The sequence below is a fragment of the Hesperophylax consimilis genome, unplaced genomic scaffold (genome assembly GCF_061612785.1).
Source record: "Hesperophylax consimilis isolate HC1 unplaced genomic scaffold, BYU_Hcon_1.0 scaffold_55, whole genome shotgun sequence".
Lineage (NCBI taxonomy): Eukaryota > Metazoa > Arthropoda > Insecta > Trichoptera > Limnephilidae > Hesperophylax > Hesperophylax consimilis.
In genome coordinates, this window is record NW_028301285.1 from 174,360 (window position 1) to 200,054 (window position 25,695).

General features: G+C 35.4%; 1 protein-coding gene across 1 annotated transcript in view; it reads left to right on the top strand.

Moving 5' to 3' along the window:
- LOC149408825 (uncharacterized) overlaps positions 1 to 25,695 on the top strand; it is a 286,048-nt gene that overhangs the window by 117,508 nt on the left and 142,845 nt on the right. Inside the window, exons 14-20 of the mRNA XM_089650404.1 lie at positions 20,245 to 20,419; positions 20,951 to 21,147; positions 21,905 to 22,079; positions 22,611 to 22,807; positions 23,565 to 23,739; positions 24,271 to 24,467; positions 25,225 to 25,399. Of these exons, the coding sequence (XP_089506530.1) occupies positions 20,245 to 20,419; positions 20,951 to 21,147; positions 21,905 to 22,079; positions 22,611 to 22,807; positions 23,565 to 23,739; positions 24,271 to 24,467; positions 25,225 to 25,399 (1,291 nt within the window). The remainder of the gene's footprint in view (positions 1 to 20,244; positions 20,420 to 20,950; positions 21,148 to 21,904; positions 22,080 to 22,610; positions 22,808 to 23,564; positions 23,740 to 24,270; positions 24,468 to 25,224; positions 25,400 to 25,695) is intronic.

Consider the following 25,695-nt stretch of genomic DNA (forward strand, 5'->3'; position numbering starts at 1 on the left):
CGAGCTTGGGATGCGAGGTAAATAGCCTTGTATTGCAAGTTATAAACCTTTCCCAAACTGTATGTATACATATATTTATTCGTATGTACTGTCTATTGGAGGATGCGGACCTGCATACAGCTTGCATTTAGGTCGGTAGACCACTCTCGCATCTTCTCTTAGACGTGGAATGAGGATTCACGACCCGTAAGTCCACACAAACCGTGAGTATATGATTGTATGTAGGACGAAACCGGTTCGCCCTAAGTAAATTGTAGTCCAAGGAGGTGTCGGAATTTGGGGGTATCGGGACCCGGGGGGAAACTTGAATGCAGTACATGATGACGTGGAAGGCTTCTTGGGACACGATAACTTAGGTATCAATCAGGGAGCCGTGTCAAAGGATTGTGCAAATTTCTAGTCCACTCCCGATCATCTCGTTTACTTGATGGAGGATTGGAGCCAAATTATGCCAGCAAATGGGCTATTCCGAGTTCGTCAAATATGCAATTAACTAATTACATTAACCTACTAAATCAATCTTTACATGTACCTTATAGCAGCAGAATCATAAAGGAGTGGTGCCACACAGACACAAAAGTTCACCAAAATCAAATTTACTAACAATTAACCATTTGAGTTATATTAAATTACCTGTCCAAATAAACATGTATAATATCTTTTATCAGCGTTTAACTACGATTTTGTTAGGGTGCAGGGAATCAGAATAATTACAATAGGAAAGTTAGCTCATTCAGAAAATTCATTTAAGTCTAGGTTTGCAATAGAAAGACTAATTCAACTTTGAACTCAACACCTCGATCAGAACCAAGAGGGTTACCACAAAAATGAAAGTAATTAAAATCCTATATCATAAATCAAAAAAATTACACAACGTTTGATGGAATTTAATTACAATATAAATACGGGTATATTTGCGTTCAAGATCGTAAATAACGTATTAATTAGTTAAGTACATATGTCTATAAAGATATATAGTACAAGAGAGCTTTAAGTAGCTTTCTGTAGATATCAAAGAAGAGGGTCCAATTTTCATGGAGGCTTATGTGTTGTAGGGGAGGAATTTTCCATCCCTGCGAACACATATGCAAAGCCTTAGAAAAAAAAAATTTAAACATCGGTCATAGCCAAGAGAGAAGAAAATTCTTTATATTGTTTTAAACAAATAAAAAAAAAAAAGAAAATGGTGAAAAAGTGAAAACATTACAACTCATAGCCGTGTCCAGGAGGTTCAGGTTTTATAAGTCTTTGAGAGAAAAAAAAAACAAAGTTATTGGTCAACCTATTGCAAAAACGGAGAAAATAATTTTTTTTTTTTTTTTTTTTTACAGTATTACCGCACAAGAGTCCCAACTGCTCCCGTCTGGAGCCAGTGAGACTATGGCATCCCCAATTGGGGTATGTTGTGAGGCTGAGGGTATTGGGGAGGGGAGGGAGATGGGGAAACAGGACGAAATTAATTAAAGAGTTAACAAAAAGAAAAAAATTTTATCAGAAAAGTGCGACATTACATAAATATACAGTAAAATTTAAAAATAATAATAGATTAACGTAAACAAACAATAAATCCAAAAAGAAAGTGTTAACGAATAAATCTTATAATACAAAAAGTGTCCTTATAAATAAAAATGTGTTAATTCAAATGACCGTGAACTTTAGAGTCAATAAAAATTCTTTTCATACGATAATATAAACAATAAGAAAGGATATGTGGGTTAATGATGTCATTCACTCGAGAGGAATGCGTTCCGTAAACAAAAACATTGTTTATGTTTTGGATTCACCGAACAAATCGGAATGTTGATATGAAGCAAGTTTAATAAACAAGACTAACACGAAAAACATCGAACGTATTGTGACAGCAAAGAACATCGAAAAATTGATAAGATAAACATCGGGCGTAAACACATCGATGGTTTTAAAAAAAGGTCGGAAACATCGTTAAATAATACGTATCACTCTGAAGAACAAAAATTAAATAACAAACGTCGAGATTAAATAAACAATGACCCAAAAACGAGATAAAAATAAACATTGCATTTGGATATCGTGGAGTATTGACGTAAACAATTATTGTTTATCTTATATCCGAAAATACAGACCAGCGGCGGTCTGTGGTAATTTAACAAATTATTCAGAAAGTCAGGAAAAGATATTATTTTTATCGCTAGACATTCGACAGAATTATTAGAAGATGAGAAAGGTTTAGAGAAATTAAATTGATTAATGTTTTGCAACACCCAATGTACCTTACTAGATATCATTGGTTTTGCAAAAATGGTAATTGCGAAGAGTATAAAATTGATTAATATCAATTGATTAACAAAAAAAAAAAAAATATATATATTTTTTTTTGATTAACATCAATATCATTATAAAACAAAAGAAAAACAATTATTTTGATATGTTGGGGTGTAATCTATTATGATCATGTTGTAACATAATAAATAGCGGAAATATTACACCCATATCATGTGATAGATAGATCTATAATAACAATAATATCAAAATAGAAAAGTGTAATTGTATTACATCATAATTACTCATTAGGACCACGTGTTAGATTCAAATGGTCGCGCTACGTGCCGCCAATGTAGATACTTGTTGTAAGAATCACAAATCTCGATAGTCGACAGAGACATTAATGAGGGTGAAACATTTGATGTTTTGTTTTGTGAGGTAAGATTAATCTTACATAATATAATTTACCATATAAACGGGTAAGTTGAAATAACGTAAGATTTACTCATGATAATTTTGTTGACATTCGGATCAGGTTGTTGACTATTAAGACATATTTTAAGACACAGAGAACCCAGTCAATGGATTCGATAAAGAATTCAAGTATAGGCCAAACAAATAAACGTTGTTTTGAAAAGACAAAATGTTAGTTGAGAATTCGACCTTCAATCTCAAAGAAAAAAAATTCAATTCACAGTCGGCTCGAGACTTTAATGTCGTTGACGAATGTTTATGATGGGATATATATATATGTGTATATATATACCTATTGAAAAGAAATTCATGTTAGGTATTGAAAAAAATCATGTTAGGTATTTCAAAAAAATCATGATAGAATTTACAAATTTTGCAAATTGAATATAGATTTGAACTCAACAAGAAATAAATATGGCAGAGAAAAGAAAACTCGATGACGCGAAGGTAAGCACCGAAACAGTTCCTTTAGGTGATGAACTGAGAGAAATATTCAAACGATCGCGAAAAAGTTCGTTACAAGTTGAAAATCTTAAGGCACCTGAAAATATGAGGCAGTCAGAGGGGGAGGCTAGAACATATTCGGATATCAAACAAGACGAGGGTATACAAGAGAGTGATGTGAAAATCATAAACGAACTTGAAATTTACAGGAACAGCCAGGTGACAAAACACGGAAAAAAATCTAGAAAAACAAAAAAAATAGGAAAAACGAGAAAATTGAAAAAAAAAAAAAATAGAATAAGAAAGGCAACATATATATAAATAATTAAGAAAATTAAAATAGGAATATTAAGGTTGTCGCTTAGTAAGGAAAAAATATAGATACATAAGCCGGTAACACTCGGAAGAGCTAAGAAAATGGTGGGAAAACGTGGAATGGGGAGGCAAACAGAAGCTTTAGTGACGGCAATCGAGGAAAATGCTACAGCTGGGACGTCAGCAGTGAACATCGGAGATATTACTACAATAATTCAAGCAGCTTTAGCACCGCTTGTTGATAAAATGCAGGAACTTGAGAAACAATTAGGAAGACCAACAACAGTGGCGGTGACAGGAGAGGATAGTGCGCCGAAAAACGTTCTCCAAGTAGTGGAAATGCTACCGCAGCAAGAACGACCTTCATTTTCCGGTGGAAATCAAAACCCCATAAGTTTCTTAGAAGATATAAAAGAATACACTAGAAAAGTTAAACGTACAGATCCATTAATTGTCGTACGGGAAAATTTGAAAGGGGAAGCAAAAACGTGGGCCAAACTATACAACAAGCGATGGGAAACAATGTTGGATTTCGAAAGAGATTTTTTAGCTACCTATTGGGGAGACATAAAGAAGAATGAGGTTCGCCGTCGTCTTGCAGAAGGGGTATATGATGCCAAGAGAGATATATCCATGCTCACTCATTTCGCGAATTATTGGGATTTAGCGAAAGCATTAAAAATCACAGAGGCACCGTTAAGCGTAGTTGACGAAATTATGAGACATTACCCTAAAGAAGTTCAATCGCTATGGTTTTCAGGACAGTCAGGAGATGAGATTGTCGCTGCTGAGTTTCTTCGAAAACTAGATACAATGGTTTGCACACCGGAAGAACGGAATACAAAGAAAAGGAGTGGGGAGGAGTTCGCCAAGAAGGACAAATACCGTGACCGTTACCACGCTATAAAGAAGAGAATTCACGCAATAGAGAGTGTGGAAGGAGGCGCTAGCTGCAGCAAGTGTGCCGAAACTACGACATCTTCAAAAGGAGGTTCTACAATAACTACAAGCGGCAAGGAGCTAGTCATCGCGAACAATTCGGGAAACGGCCGAGGGTTGATTCATTAGCCCTCATGAATACGACTCACACAGGGAGAGGGACGCCGGCACCAAAACACAACACTGCATTGAAGATTATGATGAAATGGGGGTGGAATCCAATGAAAGGACTGGGAAAAAATGAACAAGGTATGATTGCCCCAATAAAAGCAGAAAGGAATGTGAGAAGACGAAAGGATGGAGCGGAAGAAACGAGAACGGAAGCGGAAATAGATGTGGAAGTATGTGTCAATTCTTTACAACAAATAACGGATGAATGGAATCAATTGAAAGTGAACGAAGAGAAAACAAGCAGGGAAATTAGTGGGTTCAACAACATTTTCGAAGACAGAGATTATGAGGAAGTAGAAAAGGGTAGCACTTTACCGTTATTACCGGAAGCCAAAGCACAGATAGATAACACGGAAGTTCACTGTTTAATAGATACCGGAAGTCAAATCACGTGCGTTTCTCAAGAGTTTTATGAAAATTATTTAAATGATCAAACAATTTATCCTATTATGCCTGTAACGACTATACAGATTAAAGTAGCGATAGGACACAAAAGTCAGAGAATATCTAGGTTGGTTCTAGTACCATTGCGATTTGGAGATGTTATAATAAATACGCCGTGTTTAATAATACCAAAGTTAATTAGGCCAATTATATTGGGTATCAACTGGTTAGACGAATATACAGCTGAATTTAAATGTGGAGAGAACAGAAAGTTAAAAATAAAAACAGGAAATGGGAAGAAGGAAATAGAGTTAGTAAATTCATCCGTAATTCATAGGAAACCTAAACAGGAGGTTAGAAATCAAAATTTCACAAGTGGAAAAATAATTAGTATTGAAGTAAACCCTGAAATAAATAATACGGCGTGCCTCGAGCGTAGAATAACGACCTTTGTGTCCGAGTTAAATTTAGATTCAAAAGGAAAAGAAGGGTTAGAAAAGATTTTAATTAAACATAAGAATGTATTTATAGACAAACCGGGTCTAACTACTTTGTACACTCACGAAATAAGAATGACGGACGAGACGCCTTTCGTTAAGCGATCCTACCCAGTACCATTTGCTTACAGAGATAAGATTGATGAAAAAATTAGAGAATTGGAGTCATTAGGAATCATCAGTAGAGAGGCCACGCAGTTTTCTAGTCCTCTAACATTTACCTTGAAAAAAGATGGGACGGTTAGGATACTCTTAGATGCTAGATTCTTAAACACCAGAATGCAGGCGGAAGTAGAAAAACCACCATTAACTTCAGAAATTATACAGCGTTTTCATGGTGTAAAATTCATAACCACAATAGATCTAAATTCAGCTTACTTTCAAATACCTATCAGTCCAGAAAGTCGCAAGTATACTGGATTTGTATACAATGGAAAATCTTACGTATACAAGGTATTACCGCAGGGGTTAAAAACATCAGTAGGGAGTTTTTCAAGAGGAATGGACAAAATTCTAGGACCAGGGGTGAGGGAATTCTGTGCTAATTACTTAGATGATTTAATAATATATACGTGTGGTAGTCAAGAAGATCATTTTGAACATGTAAACGCAGTGCTTGAGAGGCTAAAGGAAGCAAACATGACTTGTAAACTCGAAAAATGTCAATTTTTATTCACAGAAGTACGTATGTTAGGACATATTATAACGCCTTTGGGAGTTCAAATGGATCCGGAAAAGATTGACGCCATAAAAAATTTTCCGGTACCCAAGAAAATAAAACAAGTTAGAGCCTTTCTTGGACTTTGTAATTATTACCGTAGATTCGCGAATAAATATGGGGAAACAACACGGGTTTTGTGCGATTTACTTCAGAAAAATAGAACCTGGCGATGGGGTGACTCAGAACAGCGCGCATTCGAGAGGGTGAAAACATTATTTTTAGAGACAGTTATTTTACATCATCATGACCCAAATAGTACTTATTATTTACAGACAGATAGTTCGGGGTTCGCCATAGGAGGAGAATTATATCAGTTGGATGAGGAAGGGAATCACCACGTTATTGGATTTATTAGCAAAGCTTTAAGAGGACCGGAGTTGAAATGGACCACGTCAGAACAAGAGTTATGGGCGATAATATATGCTTTACATAAATTTGAGACATATTTAAGAGGAGTACACTTAATAATTAGGACGGATCATCAAGCATTGACATTTTTAAAGAGCTGGAAGATGTACAGTGGCCGACTAACACGGTGGATTTTGTATTTAAATCAATTTAACTTCACTGTAGAGTACGTCAAAGGGAAGGAAAATATAGGGCCTGATATTTTATCTCGTTATTCTTGTGATGCAAAAAATGTACAGGAGGAGAAAAACACGTGCCCAGAGATAGCAGCTTTTGCAGTTAAAGGTAGACAACAGATTCGAAAACACTTAGAAAATATAACTGAACTACAAAAACAAGACACATTTTTGGGAGAAATTTCCGGATATTTGCGCAAGGGAAAATTTGGGCCGCCGACAAAAGATGTTAATAGGTATTTGAAAAACTACAAAAAAATAGGCAAGACTTTATATTACACAACAGGACTAAACAAAACGGTGTTAGCAGTACCACAAGAGTTGACTGAAGAACTAATAAAAATGATACATTTAGAAATTGGACACGGAGGAGTTTTTAAAACAGGGACAGCTTTGGGAGATAGGTATTATTGGCCAGGCATGCACCGAGATATAAAACGCATAGTGAGAGGGTGTCACCTATGTCAGCTGGCGAAGCGCGAAATTCGACCAACTGTAGGGCCGAGTAAATCCATAATTACCAAAGAAGTAGGACAATTAGCTATGGCAGATTTATACGGACCTTTACCGAGAGGAATAGGAGGGGTTAAATTCATTTTCGTGATCCAAGATTCATTCAGTAGATTTGTAAAATTATATAAATTGAGGATAGCAAGTACTAAGACCGTGTTAAATTGTGTAGAGGATTTTAATAAAACAATACAAATAGATATATCATATCTATGGTTAACTGTGGTGTTACGATCAGTAATTTCCGCGATCCTTATAATCTAACCGAAAAATAAATAATAGTGATTAAAAAACACAAAGAAAACATTTCAATTAAAGTATAAACGCACTACGCTTTAAATATCTAAAATAAATAGTGGATAATTCCAAAGAAAAGTAATATCTGTGCATAAAAACAGTTACTTAAAACAACATAACCTCAAACGCCAAGTGTCATTGTCTATGCAAGAGTGCCAACAATAAATACTAAGTATTTATTGCCAGTACTAATTTTTCAAACGTACATTTGTGAGGGGTATTTCTGAACAAATAATTTAGTGATGTCAAACACTCGTAGCAAAAACCAAATAATCGCTGATGAAAAACCAGACATGGACAAAATTATCGAGTACATTGATAAAAAATTTGAAAATTTGAAAAGGGATTTATTCATCAAAATTGAATCTCAGGCAAAAGAGACTACAAAATCCATGGAATTCATCAGTGCTCAATATGATGAATTAATAAAAAAAATGGATGCCACAAATAATATAAACCAAGTTATTCAAACTGACTTTCAAAATATTAAAAAAGATCTAACAGAAAAAAATAATATCATCAAAAGACTTGAAATCAGACTGGCTGACATTGAAACTACCTCAAGGTGTAATAATTTAGAAATAGCTGGAATTCCTCAACAGAACAGAGAACAACCTATTGAAATTGTGAGGAAAGTTGCTGCCGCAGCTGGTATCAATCTAAAACACACTGATATAACTAACGTCAACAGAGTCCCAGACAGACGAAATGGGGCTCCACCTAAGCTTCTTGTTACCTTTTGCGAAAAAAGACAAAGAGATTCCCTCCTTGAAAAGAAGAAAGAGATAAATTATGAAGAAATCAAGGATCTGACTACATCTCCAATCTTCATTGGGGAAGATTTAAGCCCGTACCACAAAGAAATTCTTTGGAAATCTAAACAAATAGCCAAAGAAAAAAATTACCAATTTGTTTGGTATAAACAAGGTAAAGTTATGCTGAGGAAACAACAAAATGAAAAAATTATCTACATTAAGCACTTAGATGATATAGTGAAAATAATTTAATATAAAATAAATATGAAAAAAAAAAACGTTACCATCCACTTAATAATTTAGTTTGCTAAAATGAATACCACAATAATTACTTCTGAACCAAAGATTTTAACAACTTTAAATAATTACTTCAAAATTCTACATACAAATATAAGAAGCATAAATAAAAATTTCGATGAATTGCAAATTCTACTAAAATCTATCGGACTTCGCTTTGACATCATAATTCTCACTGAATGTTGGATTAATAAGAAATCTTCACCCATGGAGATTTCTGGATATACTACCTACTCAACCTTAATTAGTAATAAACAAAATGATGGCGTAATTGTCTACGTAAAAAATGAAATAAAAGCTGAAGTGAAGGAAACCACAATAATAAATGCCAATTGTCTAAAAATTAAAATTGGAAATGAAACAACTATACTAGCAATCTATCGATCACCTTCATCTTACAATTTGGATCCTTTTATTAATTCCTTGGATGAGGTACTCTCTCTACAAAAAGAAACTAAAAATGTTTTTCTTATTGGAGATCTAAATATAAATATTCTCGATAACGGTCACCCCCAAAAAAATGAATATCTGCAGACATTAGCCTCTCATGGTCTTAAAAGTCTTATAAATGAACCCACTCGAAAAGTTGAAAATTCCAAAACCTGCATTGACCATATAATGAGTAAAACTAAAAAACATACGCAATCTGTCATATACGAATCAACAATAACTGATCATTTTACAACAATCCTAGCAATAAACCAAAACAAAGCAAGGAAAATTCAAAATAGACCGTCGATAATTGAAAAAACAGAAACAAACTGGAATGCCGTTAAGCATAATTTGCAAAATACTGAATGGGAAAAAATTCAAAATATTGACAACACAAATGATGCGTGGAATAGCTTCATTGATATAATCCAACATAACATAGTGTCCAATACCAAAAAAACTACGAAGAAAATTTCACACAAGAATATACACATAAAGCCTTGGATCTCACAGAATATTATAAACTGCATAAGAAAAAGAGATGAATTACATAAAAAACTTAAACAAAATCCTTATGATATACACCAGCTACGATACTATAAAAGATATAGAAACATCTGCAAAAACATCATAAACACCACAAAAGAGTCCTATTATAAAAATAAAATAGAAGCATGTAACGATAATCCCAGAAAAATGTGGCAAATCATAAATGAACTCACGAATTCTAAATCCACCAGTAATACATCAAAAATCGATGAACTGAACATAAACAAGGTTCCCACTCTATATGCCGAAAACCCTGACAAAATTCTTGATCATGTTAATGATTTTTTTACAAATGTTGGATCAAAATTAGCCAAACAAATTACATTACGTGTTAAAAATGATGCAGACAAACCAAATGAAGCTCGAAATCTGGAAAGAGAACTTAATTTCAAACAAATAACCGCTGACGAAATCAAAAACATAATTACTTCCCTAAAACCAAATGTGTCATCAGGGGATGATGTAATCTCAACCAATGCAATAAAACATCTCAGTGAAGAAATTACCTTCCCGCTGACACACCTTATCAATCTATCTATAGCTAAAAGCGTATTTCCCACATCCCTTAAAGAAGCTACTGTTATACCTATTTATAAACAAGGATGTAAAAATGATATCAATAACTATCGACCAATAAGCCTTCTCAGTACCTTTTCTAAAATATTGGAAAAAGTACTAAAAAAACAACTTATGATGTACCTAGAAGATAATAACCTAATATCGAAATCTCAGTACGGTTTTAGAAAAAACTTGAGTACTGCCGACGCCATAGACGATATCATAAATACGATCACAAAAAGCTTAGACCAGGGAAATAAATCTTTGGCAATTTTTATAGACCTGCAAAAGGCCTTTGACACGATAGACCATAAAATCCTTTTCAAGAAACTTAAAACAATTGGGATGTCAAACACAACTCTAAATCTACTGATAAGTTACATGTCAGAACGTTCACAGTGTGTTAAAATTGACAAGTGTAAAAGTAAACCTCTCCCAATCAATTACGGTGTACCGCAAGGAAGTGTCCTAGGACCTTTATTATTTCTGATATATATAAATGATATCTGCAACTTACACACCAACGGAAAAATCATTAGTTTTGCCGACGACACTGTCATTTTATTTAATGAAAGTGATTGGATAACCACCTACAAACAAGCTGAAAACGGGCTTATCCTTCTGCAAAAATGGCTTATGCAAAACTCACTCACACTTAATGTTAACAAAACTAAATATTTAACGTTTTCTATAACGGCTAGAGGACAACCAGCTGAGGATTATGCTCTAAAATTACATGATTGTCAAGGAAAAAACGAAACGCAATCATGCCACTGCCCCACCATAATACACTCTAGAAGTATAAAATATCTCGGCATTGAAATTGATGAAAATCTTCGATGGGACTCCCACATAAATAGTATCACAAATAAACTCACAAAGCTTATATACTACTTTAGAAATATACGCAATGTACTAAGTATAAATGATTTATATAAGGTATACTATGCTCTCTGTCAATCACGCATAGAATATGGGATTATTGGATGGGGATCTGCCTCAAACATCCACATGAAGCAGCTTATTAAAACTCAAAAAGCAATAATAAAAATCATCCTTAAAGTACCCATAAGAACTCCATCAAAAGACATTTTTAAAAATTTTAAAGTGTTCAGTATAATAAAACTATACTCAAAAAATGCTCTAATCAAATTTACAGAAAAATATGAGTACCCTGCCGACCAACACAACTATATTACAAGGAAGAAATCCTCAAAACTATTGAACATCCCAAAATTAAAAACGTCTTTTGGCCAGAAAAATCATCATTTCCATGCTACAAAACTATATAATGCCCTGCCAATTGAACTCAAAAACACAACGGAGACACAAAAATTTAAAAACAACATCAAATTATGGCTAAGTAAACATGAAGATGAGGAAATCAATAAAATTATGAACTGAACAAATGTGAAGACAATTTTTTAGTTTTTTTTTTTGTAGAAATTAACAAGGAAATCACGATCTACACCTATACAAAAACCTACAGTCCGCCTCGGAACAGGAATACCTAGTGAGGAGGACTGCGAATAATATACTTAACTTTGTAATTATAATTGTCGTTAATAAAAAAAAAAAAAAAAAAAAAAAAAAAAAAAAGATGCTTTGTTAACTGACAACGGATCTCAATTTACATCGAAGAAATGGGAAAACAACTTAAATAGGATGGGCATACGAATCGTACATACTTCAATACGAAATCCCGGACCGAACATAACAGAGCGCGTGAATAAAGAACTAGGTAGAATTTTCCGTATTTATTGTCACGAAAAACATACCAAGTGGGCGGCTTTCCTTAAAGAAATAGAACAAACCTACAATAATTCGATACACTGTTCAACAGGATTCTCACCTAATGAAATAGCTTTTGGGAAATCACCAACTTATAGTTTAGACAGGTATACTCAAGGCTGCGGAAAATCTACGAAAACAATAAATGAAATAAGATTAGCAGCACGGAAAAATTTAGAGAAAAGCGCTGCAAATCGACAGAAATACTATAATCTCAACAAAAGATTAATAACTTATGAGATTGGGACTCTGGTCAAGTTGAAAAAATTTACACAATCAAACCTACTCAAAAAAGAAATAAAAAAATTCAATCTGCTTTACGATGGACCTTATGTAATTGGGTCAGAAGTTTATAGTAACACGTATACGCTAATTGATCCGGTAACTCGGGAAATAAAAGGAGATTATAGCGCAATTCATTTAGCGAAATATTATACATGTAATAAGGAACAAAAACCGGGTTTAGAGATAGTGGAAATCAACGAATAAAATGCGAAATTTACAAAAATTTGAAACTTTAAATAAACAAACGATTGAGAAATACCAATAAAAATGTTAGGATACGATATAATTTAAGGAGGGAGGGAGAAAAAAAATTACTGAAATATTAGACTATCAGTTTGTTTGCGAGGGGCGGGTCGTCCTTAAGTCTTTAAGGTTGAGTGAACAAATTTTTTTTTAATAAGCGACAATCATATTCTAATTTACTAATAGAGTAAGAGAAAAATTTTTCGATAATATTGATTTTCTAGTTTAGAAAAAAAATTTGTGTGTTAGTGTGTAGGAAAATTTTGTTAGAAAAGTAAGAACACAGAAGGAAAACGTATAGGAGCTATATACCCACAAAAGGAACTTAAAAAAAAAAAAATATATATATTATAAATAGGATAGGGTACGTTTTATAAAACAAGATTTTAAATTGACAATGCATAGAGTTAGAATTTTTTTTGAAAACTTGAAATAAGGTTATCTATAGATTTAGAGTAGACATTAGGTAAAGATAAAAAGGGAACATTAGAAATTACGATATGGTTAGGTTAAATTTTCAAAAAAAAAAAAAATTTAAAAGGAAACAGGAACGATGAGAAAATTGGAGGTTAGTTAAGAACAGTTTTGAAATTAAAAAATTATGATGGGTAACACCTAGGCTAGGACAACTTGTTTGAATGATCTATGAAAAGACAATTAGAAATTACACAAAAAAAAATTTTAGCGAATAAGAGAAAAAAAGAAAAAAAAGAAAAAAAAAAAAAAAAAAAACAACAAAATGCTGGAAAAGTTTAAATGAAACATGTATACCACTGATTGTCGGATTGGGTGAGGTCGTGCAAAGATATACATTTCACAAAAATATAATACTTACAAAACCAAAACAAACAATTATTTGCACACCAAGAGACCACCCGCCCTTCAGTTGGTCAATAGACCGCGAGATTGCAAACAATCTTTATATGAATCATTGTGAGGGAGGTCTTAGTCCAACCAGGTTGAGGACCACCTAAACACGCGAGTCGAGGGGCGTGTTTTTTTTCCCAGAAAAAAAAAGAGATTAATTTTGAGTTTATCAAAATTAGAGAAAATTCCATTAAATAAAATCTACGCGAAAAAAAAAATAGAAAATACAATGTGATTCAAAGTCAAGGTTGTTAACAATCCAAACAGAATGAAAAGAGAGATAGGGAATGACAGAATGGAAGGAGAGATAGGGAATAACAGAATGAGGGGGGGGAGAAAGGAAATAACAGAATGGAGAGAGAGATAGGGAATGATAGAGTGAGGTAGAGAAAGGAAATAACAGAATGGAAAGAGAGATAGGGAATAACAGAACGAAGGGGGGAGAAAAGCTAGACTACATTTTGAACACAATTTCGATGTCTAAAGTAGTATACAACGTTAGCCACAGCAAATTGAGTTCAGAGGGGGGAACTGTGATGAAAGGCTTTAAATCACAGTGAAAGAAAAAACAGATAAACCATAGCTGCAAGAAAATATGCAAATTATTTATGAACACGGACATGCTAACGACATCTGGCGGAGAAAGAATTGATCCAGCTTGCTTGCAGTAGACTCCTGTAATAGTTGAAATTAAATCAAGGTTCCGGGACGAGAGCAGAGATGTCGTAAAATCGTCTAGGACGACTGGTACTTCCCCTTTTCCTAGGCCTATAAATAAATATTGAATTTTGTCAACCAATAGATCTGAACAAAGAGCTATAAAATTTTGAGTAACCAATCAGTGAACGAAGGGGGGTGTGTCTACGAAAGACAAAGGATTGAACCTTGGACCCGACATTAAAAAAGATAATTAATTGCATTTCCGTTCCCACAAAAATTAGAGGTGAACGCACTATGGTATAAACACTGACGTTCAAGGCGACAAACTCTAGGAAATGTTTACAATAACCGAGACATTTAGGTGATGGCGAACCATTGAAATCGAGTGCTTTGAAGATTTACAAGTTGAAAACACACACACGAAAATGCAATGGAAAAACTATAAACGTGATAGTATAAAAAAAGGACGGGAAAAGCGAAGGAAAATCACTGGCAGAATTTTCAACTGTAGTACAATTATTTATGATAGAAGGAGGGTGTCATGTTCGATAAAAATCGTACTAAAGAGAGGAGTGAGTGTTGGAAACAATGGAAATTAATCGTTATCAATTTAAGATGAAACGGACATATTGGTAAATCAATCTTGAATGAAAATCTCGCAAAAAAAATACACATTTTAGAAAAGTGCGGCGATCGAATGGAAGGTTAATACAGAGATTTTAGCTGCTACGAAGGTTCTAGGGACGTGAAAATCGAGTATCAGAAGAAGACAGTAACACTAAACATATATCGATAGATTAGATTCAGGAAAAGTAGACATTTTCATGATTATTAGGTTAGATATATATTAGAGTTACCCAATATTACGAAGGGATCGAAACAAGATAAAAGGTTGGCGGTCTCATGTATATTTTGAAGGGTAAACAATCGAAATCCGAACATGATTTTTATTTACGTTAAGGTAATAAACGATTAGAAAAGCGATTAACTTTAACGTGGACCTTATGGAAGTATTTAGATTAGTCAAAAGAGATTAAAATTGATAGGTTTGAAATTAAACTAAATTTACGAGTCTAGTACCAAAATTTTAAACATAAACAGATGTCAGTGCATATGTTTTATGTGAATTCTGGTATGAGAAAGATGGAGGATGGGGCGGAGATTGGATCAGGCAATAAAAATGACAGATATCCCAGAGTCTAATTAGGTATATCTCCCATGGAAGTGTGGAAAACTATATATTAATTAATAATAGATGAAGTATGAAATTTTCCTGGAGACCACACACGTCGGGAAAAGTGGAGAAAAGATAAAAGAAAGGGTAAAGAATGAAGATAAAGAATAATCCAAGTGGAGAAAAGTGATACAATTCAAATTTATCCGTGAAATAAATAAATACGACTTGGAAAATAATTAATTATAGAGTTATGAGAAATAACATAAGAAAAAAAAGAAGAAATTGTGCAAGAAAACGTCGCGGATAAAAGAAAATCCAAGAAGATAAGGAAAAATTCAAATCTGCGGCATTAAGAGAGAAAGTACTGGTGAAAATGGAAAAGCCCATATAAGGGACAATAAAATTGAGTAGAATTTAGACGAATCGAAATTCAAAAATGCGTAGTAAAGATTTCAGCATGGATTTAAACAATTTCGCACGAGATGCATAAAATTGAGATCTATATATATGTTATTGAGGATGGACCTATCGCGAATTGAGAAAAAAAAGGAACACAAAATCATGAGATCTTAACTACATTTTTGTATGAACGGAGGACAAAGGGAGCTTGGGCGATTAACGCAGACTTACCCGATTCGGACCCTATCGACTTAGATTTGTGAGATAAAAACTAACTACCGCCCAGAGCCGGAAAGCAGAACATCTTATGGAAGCAGAATCGATATTGATGAGAGGGATGTTCGGATTTACGAGTTGATAGGAGATAGAATTAAGCATCAAGAGAAATTCAGATACGTCTTTTGGAACCTGAGAGGGGTATAAAAGATGGAACTCATCAGTCAGGAGGCAGTCGCGCCGAGGGTTTGAAAAGTTGTTACATGGCAGTACTACGTCTATTGGTAAAATTCTAGTGAAATAATCTAAGTGTTAAATTCTGAACAAGTACCTGGACTTAGAAAGTTTTTGTAAAAAGTCTTAAATTCAGTTTCTAAATTCTGAAAACCCCACCAGTGAAGTTTTGTTAAATCAGTTTAATTTGGTTAAACAGTGAAAATAAATATAATTTAAACTCAGTGCTTAAAAGTGTTAAGTGAAGTGCAAAAAGTGAATTGTGAATTAATTAAAAATTTAAAAATAATTATTTCATTCAAAGTGAAAACATTCAAATTAAATTTAAGAGTTTGTTATCGTTAATCTAAAGTGAACGTGATCGCGTATTGATATTTAAAAATAGATTATAATTTAACGTCAATTTGGTTAAAAAATAATAATAATAGTAATAAATACTTCATCTTAGGTTAAAAGAAACACAAAAACAAAAAAAAAGGATTCGATAATAATAAACGTTTAAACCTTTGTTCTAAAATTAATAGTAAGAGGAAAAAAATTTAATTTATTAAGAAGTTAATTAAAAGTTTGCACAATTCGGAATAAATTTTCTTATCAATTTATATAAAAAGAAATTTAGAATTAATAAATTGTTCAATTAAAATCCATCGTGCGTATAGCGACAGTGTTAAAAGTGTTTGTCGTTTTAACCGGAATTTTAATCATCAGTCTATCATTTCGAAAAAGAATTTGAAACAGCTATCATTCAAAAGCCTAAACTAGAAAGGTGTTATTAAATCAACGGGTTTTCTGAATTAGGATTTCGTTCGGAAGAAAAATTAAATATCAGCTAATTTATACGATTCAAGCGAGAATAAAATATTAAATAGGAATAAATAGTCGAAAAGATTTATTTTGAAATTAGTTGAAAAATACAATTAATTAGGTAGGATTTCTTCATCAAGGTTGTTGTGTACTACCCGACCGGAAATACCTTGACGTGGGTGAGTTTTCCTTTTATAAATAATTTTCAGGTCCCAGGAGACACAGAAGGGCTGTGAAGTGGAAGTATATCAATTGAATATTAAATTAAAACAACAAAACAAAGAATTACACATTAATATATGTATATTGTATATTTGTATATATATTTATAAATATAAAATAAAATATTGTATATAAAGAATATATATATGAGTAATGTAATTATATATATGTATTTTATTTATTAATCGAAACATCGAAATGGTAGCGATTTTTAATACCTACCCGAGAACATATCTATATTATTGAAAAAGAAAATATGTATTTATTAATATTCCAGACTATGTAGAATCATATATTTTATATTTATTTATTAATATATGTACTCTTTTTTAACATATTTTGACAATAGAGATATGTGTACTTAAATATATATTTATATTTATTCTTCATTTAACCTAGTAAGTTTACTAAATTCGGAAAATGAAATAAATAGTTTAACTTCAATAAAAGATTTAAAAATATTTTAATAAATAGTGCGCAATAAAAGTAAAGAGGCACAAATGACTTCTAAGGAATTTTAAAATAAACAAATCTCACATTTAGGTTAGTGTGTCAGGAGATGTTTATATTATTTGTTTACAAAACAAAGGATCACTGGAGAATTGGGTCAACCGCATAGTTTGAAAACGACCTTGGCCATAATTAGTTAGTCACAAAGGATTTTATTAATTACCCGAAACAGCTGGAAGATGCGTGTTCTCAAATACTTATCAATCACAAACGACAATTGAAAAATCACGGGTTAGCCAGATTTATATCAAAAAATTACATGAAACATTTGAATACCATTGATTAGATAATCGCACAGTTTTATTGGTTACCTGAAACAGCTGGAAGCTGCGTGCTTACAAATACTTATCATTCACAATCGACAATTGAAAAATCACGGGTTAGCCAGATTTATATCGAATAATTATACGAAACATTTGAATTTTATTGATTGGGTGCTCATACAAAACCCCATCAGTTGCCTGAGATATTTGAGGGTCGAGTACTCTCTAATGTGGCAATCAACCACTTGAAACAATTGGAAAATCACGGGATAGGATGAACAAAAATTAATGTTGAACCCTGGAGGTAAAATTTAAAACAAATACAGTTCATCAATAGGAGGCAGTGGTCGCTCCTACAACAAGACCATTAACCAAACCAAATAGAGATGACGATTCTCTTAAATAAAAACGTCAAAACCAAACAAACAAAAGCCTGGAGTTCGATAGCTCTCCAAAACAAACTATCAAATAATTTCTTATTCTACTAGTATTTATTAGTATCACCTTATTAGTACGTATATATTCGGTTACCAAGCTAAGAATTGTGCAGAATTCTTTGTGCGAGATCCGAGCTTGGGATGCGAGGTAAATAGCCTTGTATTGCAAGTTATAAACCTTTCCCAAACTGTATGTATACATATATTTATTCGTATGTACTGTCTATTGGAGGATGCGGACCTGCATACAGCTTGCATTTAGGTCGGTAGACCACTCTCGCATCTTCTCTTAGACGTGGAATGAGGATTCACGACCCGTAAGTCCACACAAACCGTGAGTATATGATTGTATGTAGGACGAAACCGGTTCGCCCTAAGTAAATTGTAGTCCAAGGAGGTGTCGGAATTTGGGGGTATCGGGACCCGGGGGGAAACTTGAATGCAGTACATGATGACGTGGAAGGCTTCTTGGGACACGATAACTTAGGTATCAATCAGGGAGCCGTGTCAAAGGATTGTGCAAATTTCTAGTCCACTCCCGATCATCTCGTTTACTTGATGGAGGATTGGAGCCAAATTATGCCAGCAAATGGGCTATTCCGAGTTCGTCAAATATGCAATTAACTAATTACATTAACCTACTAAATCAATCTTTACATGTACCTTATAGCAGCAGAATCATAAAGGAGTGGTGCCACACAGACACAAAAGTTCACCAAAATCAAATTTACTAACAATTAACCATTTGAGTTATATTAAATTACCTGTCCAAATAAACATGTATAATATCTTTTATCAGCGTTTAACTACGATTTTGTTAGGGTGCAGGGAATCAGAATAATTACAATAGGAAAGTTAGCTCATTCAGAAAATTCATTTAAGTCTAGGTTTGCAATAGAAAGACTAATTCAACTTTGAACTCAACACCTCGATCAGAACCAAGAGGGTTACCACAAAAATGAAAGTAATTAAAATCCTATATCATAAATCAAAAAAATTACACAACGTTTGATGGAATTTAATTACAATATAAATACGGGTATATTTGCGTTCAAGATCGTAAATAACGTATTAATTAGTTAAGTACATATGTCTATAAAGATATATAGTACAAGAGAGCTTTAAGTAGCTTTCTGTAGATATCAAAGAAGAGGGTCCAATTTTCATGGAGGCTTATGTGTTGTAGGGGAGGAATTTTCCATCCCTGCGAACACATATGCAAAGCCTTAGAAAAAAAAAATTTAAACATCGGTCATAGCCAAGAGAGAAGAAAATTCTATATTTGTTTTAAACAAACAAAAGGAATTATATAAAATTACTCTCACACCCGAAAAAGGTGAAACATTACAGTATTTGTATCACTTGATTGTGCCATGTCAAATCAGGCGTTCACTTCCACGCCATTCATTCTCACACCCCTTTCTTTGTTGATTACGTACGTCACATTTTCCACACATATTTATTTCAGTTGATTGCGCCATATCTTCCTTGAGCGTTCCGACTTCTTCTACCATTCAAACCACTCTCTAAACACTAGTGGCACTAATAAGAACTGATTTTCCATGAAATGGGTCCAGGAGGGCGATTCTCGTTCTTTTAGCCTTAAGCTAAATGATAGCATTCCTCAACGACTGCTATCGTTTGCGAAAGTCGCTAAAAATAATACAAATTCTTTGGTTTGTACTGGCAAAACTCTAAAAGGTGTCGACCGATATCGCTGAAAATTTCAATGTTTGTTCTTATTAGTGCCAGGAATGTTTAGAGACTGGTTTGTTTGAATGGTAGAAGAAGTCGGGGACGCCAGAGGAATACTTAACGCAATATCTCTGCCCCGGAATGTGATACGGAGTCGAATTAAAGTTGATTTAATTTAGATTTTCAACAGTAACTTGTAATTTGAGTACCAATAGTAAAATTAAAATTAAATTGTTCAATTGAACAGAGTTTTAACAAGAAAGTACATTTTAGCAAATAGTCTACCAAGGCAGCTGTCATGTGCGACCGAATGCGGGAGGGAGTGTGTCCCGCGGAGAGGGTGGGTCGCCCCAGGCCATGCAACATGATGCAGCCTCTCAGGCCCTGGACCTGAGGCAGAATGAGGACACCGAAGCCTGCAGCGGGGACCCCTCCTCACACCACACAGGCAAGGCTTTTTATGGTCCCAAGAAAAAACTTATTAGATAATTTTACTGTTGCAACAAAATATATTAAAATGGATCTAAAAAGTATCATTGTTTTTCCTTTCAACCATCTCGGTGTTGCCATTTAAAACCATTTTAAAGGCAAATTCTCAAGTTATTGTTTTATAAATGACTGTCTGTATCTGTGTTTTGTAGTTAAATAAATAAATACGTAAGAAGATATCTGCCACTGCAGCCAAGATGTTAGGCTCTTTAAGACATACTGCACTGCCCTATACACGTGGGAACTGTGGACACAATATCCCGTAGCGCAATGGGACAAGCTGAGGGTGTGCTACAACAACGCATACAGGCAACTTATGCAACGGTTCTCTATTGCCTCCACGATGTTCACCTTACTTCGCCACCGACTAGCCAGCATCCCCAGCAGGACACGAATAAGGAGAACAATCCGTATAAGGACCTCAAGGCGGTTCTGCCACAAATCACAAAGTAATAGCTTTCTATGAAAATATATTTGTTGTTTGGTTCAGTTGTGGCGGAGCGATCCCTGCCTCCGGTACCCATCGTCAACCAGTTTGAGGGCCCGAACTTTGAAATCCACGCAGACCGCTCCGTGACCATGGCCGCAGTGCTGAACCGGCCGGAGGACCACATGATCCAGGGCGGAGGCTTTGAGCAGGGCCGCGGCTTTGAGGAAAACATGCCCAGGAATAACACCGATGCCACTGTGAGTTTTATATCTTACTAGCTGATGTGCATACCCAGTGATGTTCGTTTTATGAATTCTAGTGTAAAGGAAAACTAGGTGCATTTTAAAGCTGGAATTTAAATTATTTTAAAGAAATGAAAAAGTTTTCCTTTTCAAGTATTTGTATCACTTGATTGTGCCATGTCAAATCAGGCGTTCACTTCCACGCCATTCATTCTCACACCCCTTTCTTTGTTGATTACGTACGTCACATTTTCCACACATATTTATTTCAGTTGATTGCGCCATATCTTCCTTGAGCGTTCCGACTTCTTCTACCATTCAAACCACTCTCTAAACACTAGTGGCACTAATAAGAACTGATTTTCCATGAAATGGGTCCAGGAGGGCGATTCTCGTTCTTTTAGCCTTAAGCTAAATGATAGCATTCCTCAACGACTGCTATCGTTTGCGAAAGTCGCTAAAAATAATACAAATTCTTTGGTTTGTACTGGCAAAACTCTAAAAGGTGTCGACCGATATCGCTGAAAATTTCAATGTTTGTTCTTATTAGTGCCAGGAATGTTTAGAGACTGGTTTGTTTGAATGGTAGAAGAAGTCGGGGACGCCAGAGGAATACTTAACGCAATATCTCTGCCCCGGAATGTGATACGGAGTCGAATTAAAGTTGATTTAATTTAGATTTTCAACAGTAACTTGTAATTTGAGTACCAATAGTAAAATTAAAATTAAATTGTTCAATTGAACAGAGTTTTAACAAGAAAGTACATTTTAGCAAATAGTCTACCAAGGCAGCTGTCATGTGCGACCGAATGCGGGAGGGAGTGTGTCCCGCGGAGAGGGTGGGTCGCCCCAGGCCATGCAACATGATGCAGCCTCTCAGGCCCTGGACCTGAGGCAGAATGAGGACACCGAAGCCTGCAGCGGGGACCCCTCCTCACACCACACAGGCAAGGCTTTTTATGGTCCCAAGAAAAAACTTATTAGATAATTTTACTGTTGCAACAAAATATATTAAAATGGATCTAAAAAGTATCATTGTTTTTCCTTTCAACCATCTCGGTGTTGCCATTTAAAACCATTTTAAAGGCAAATTCTCAAGTTATTGTTTTATAAATGACTGTCTGTATCTGTGTTTTGTAGTTAAATAAATAAATACGTAAGAAGATATCTGCCACTGCAGCCAAGATGTTAGGCTCTTTAAGACATACTGCACTGCCCTATACACGTGGGAACTGTGGACACAATATCCCGTAGCGCAATGGGACAAGCTGAGGGTGTGCTACAACAACGCATACAGGCAACTTATGCAACGGTTCTCTATTGCCTCCACGATGTTCACCTTACTTCGCCACCGACTAGCCAGCATCCCCAGCAGGACACGAATAAGGAGAACAATCCGTATAAGGACCTCAAGGCGGTTCTGCCACAAATCACAAAGTAATAGCTTTCTATGAAAATATATTTGTTGTTTGGTTCAGTTGTGGCGGAGCGATCCCTGCCTCCGGTACCCATCGTCAACCAGTTTGAGGGCCCGAACTTTGAAATCCACGCAGACCGCTCCGTGACCATGGCCGCAGTGCTGAACCGGCCGGAGGACCACATGATCCAGGGCGGAGGCTTTGAGCAGGGCCGCGGCTTTGAGGAAAACATGCCCAGGAATAACACCGATGCCACTGTGAGTTTTATATCTTACTAGCTGATGTGCATACCCAGTGATGTTCGTTTTATGAATTCTAGTGTAAAGGAAAACTAGGTGCATTTTAAAGCTGGAATTTAAATTATTTTAAAGAAATGAAAAAGTTTTCCTTTTCAAGTATTTGTATCACTTGATTGTGCCATGTCAAATCAGGCGTTCACTTCCACGCCATTCATTCTCACACCCCTTTCTTTGTTGATTACGTACGTCACATTTTCCACACATATTTATTTCAGTTGATTGCGCCATATCTTCCTTGAGCGTTCCGACTTCTTCTACCATTCAAACCACTCTCTAAACACTAGTGGCACTAATAAGAACTGATTTTCCATGAAATGGGTCCAGGAGGGCGATTCTCGTTCTTTTAGCCTTAAGCTAAATGATAGCATTCCTCAACGACTGCTATCGTTTGCGAAAGTCGCTAAAAATAATACAAATTCTTTGGTTTGTACTGGCAAAACTCTAAAAGGTGTCGACCGATATCGCTGAAAATTTCAATGTTTGTTCTTATTAGTGCCAGGAATGTTTAGAGACTGGTTTGTTTGAATGGTAGAAGAAGTCGGGGACGCCAGAGGAATACTTAACGCAATATCTCTGCCCCGGAATGTGATACGGAGTCGAATTAAAGTTGATTTAATTTAGATTTTCAACAGTAACTTGTAATTTGAGTACCAATAGTAAAATTAAAATTAAATTGTTCAATTGAACAGAGTTTTAACAAGAAAGTACATTTTAGCAAATAGTCTACCAAGGCAGCTGTCATGTGCGACCGAATGCGGGAGGGAGTGTGTCCCGCGGAGAGGGTGGGTCGCCCCAGGCCATGCAACATGATGCAGCCTCTCAGGCCCTGGACCTGAGGCAGAATGAGGACACCGAAGCCTGCAGCGGGGACCCCTCCTCACACCACACAGGCAAGGCTTTTTATGGTCCCAAGAAAAAACTTATTAGATAATTTTACTGTTGCAACAAAATATATTAAAATGGATCTAAAAAGTATCATTGTTTTTCCTTTCAACCATCTCGGTGTTGCCATTTAAAACCATTTTAAAGGCAAATTCTCAAGTTATTGTTTTATAAATGACTGTCTGTATCTGTGTTTTGTAGTTAAATAAATAAATACGTAAGAAGATATCTGCCACTGCAGCCAAGATGTTAGGCTCTTTAAGACATACTGCACTGCCCTATACACGTGGGAACTGTGGACACAATATCCCGTAGCGCAATGGGACAAGCTGAGGGTGTGCTACAACAACGCATACAGGCAACTTATGCAACGGTTCTCTATTGCCTCCACGATGTTCACCTTACTTCGCCACCGACTAGCCAGCATCCCCAGCAGGACACGAATAAGGAGAACAATCCGTATAAGGACCTCAAGGCGGTTCTGCCACAAATCACAAAGTAATAGCTTTCTATGAAAATATATTTGTTGTTTGGTTCAGTTGTGGCGGAGCGATCCCTGCCTCCGGTACCCATCGTCAACCAGTTTGAGGGCCCGAACTTTGAAATCCACGCAGACCGCTCCGTGACCATGGCCGCAGTGCTGAACCGGCCGGAGGACCACATGATCCAGGGCGGAGGCTTTGAGCAGGGCCGCGGCTTTGAGGAAAACATGCCCAGGAATAACACCGATGCCACTGTGAGTTTTATATCTTACTAGCTGATGTGCATACCCAGTGATGTTCGTTTTATGAATTCTAGTGTAAAGGAAAACTAGGTGCATTTTAAAGCTGGAATTTAAATTATTTTAAAGAAATGAAAAAGTTTTCCTTTTCAAGTATTTGTATCACTTGATTGTGCCATGTCAAATCAGGCGTTCACTTCCACGCCATTCATTCTCACACCCCTTTCTTTGTTGATTACGTACGTCACATTTTCCACACATATTTATTTCAGTTGATTGCGCCATATCTTCCTTGAGCGTTCCGACTTCTTCTACCATTCAAACCACTCTCTAAACACTAGTGGCACTAATAAGAACTGATTTTCCATGAAATGGGTCCAGGAGGGCGATTCTCGTTCTTTTAGCCTTAAGCTAAATGATAGCATTCCTCAACGACTGCTATCGTTTGCGAAAGTCGCTAAAAATAATACAAATTCTTTGGTTTGTACTGGCAAAACTCTAAAAGGTGTCGACCGATATCGCTGAAAATTTCAATGTTTGTTCTTATTAGTGCCAGGAATGTTTAGAGACTGGTTTGTTTGAATGGTAGAAGAAGTCGGGGACGCCAGAGGAATACTTAACGCAATATCTCTGCCCCGGAATGTGATACGGAGTCGAATTAAAGTTGATTTAATTTAGATTTTCAACAGTAACTTGTAATTTGAGTACCAATAGTAAAATTAAAATTAAATTGTTCAATTGAACAGAGTTTTAACAAGAAAGTACATTTTAGCAAATAGTCTACCAAGGCAGCTGTCATGTGCGACCGAATGCGGGAGGGAGTGTGTCCCGCGGAGAGGGTGGGTCGCCCCAGGCCATGCAACATGATGCAGCCTCTCAGGCCCTGGACCTGAGGCAGAATGAGGACACCGAAGCCTGCAGCGGGGACCCCTCCTCACACCACACAGGCAAGGCTTTTTATGGTCCCAAGAAAAAACTTATTAGATAATTTTACTGTTGCAACAAAATATATTAAAATGGATCTAAAAAGTATCATTGTTTTTCCTTTCAACCATCTCGGTGTTGCCATTTAAAACCATTTTAAAGGCAAATTCTCAAGTTATTGTTTTATAAATGACTGTCTGTATCTGTGTTTTGTAGTTAAATAAATAAATACGTAAGAAGATATCTGCCACTGCAGCCAAGATGTTAGGCTCTTTAAGACATACTGCACTGCCCTATACACGTGGGAACTGTGGACACA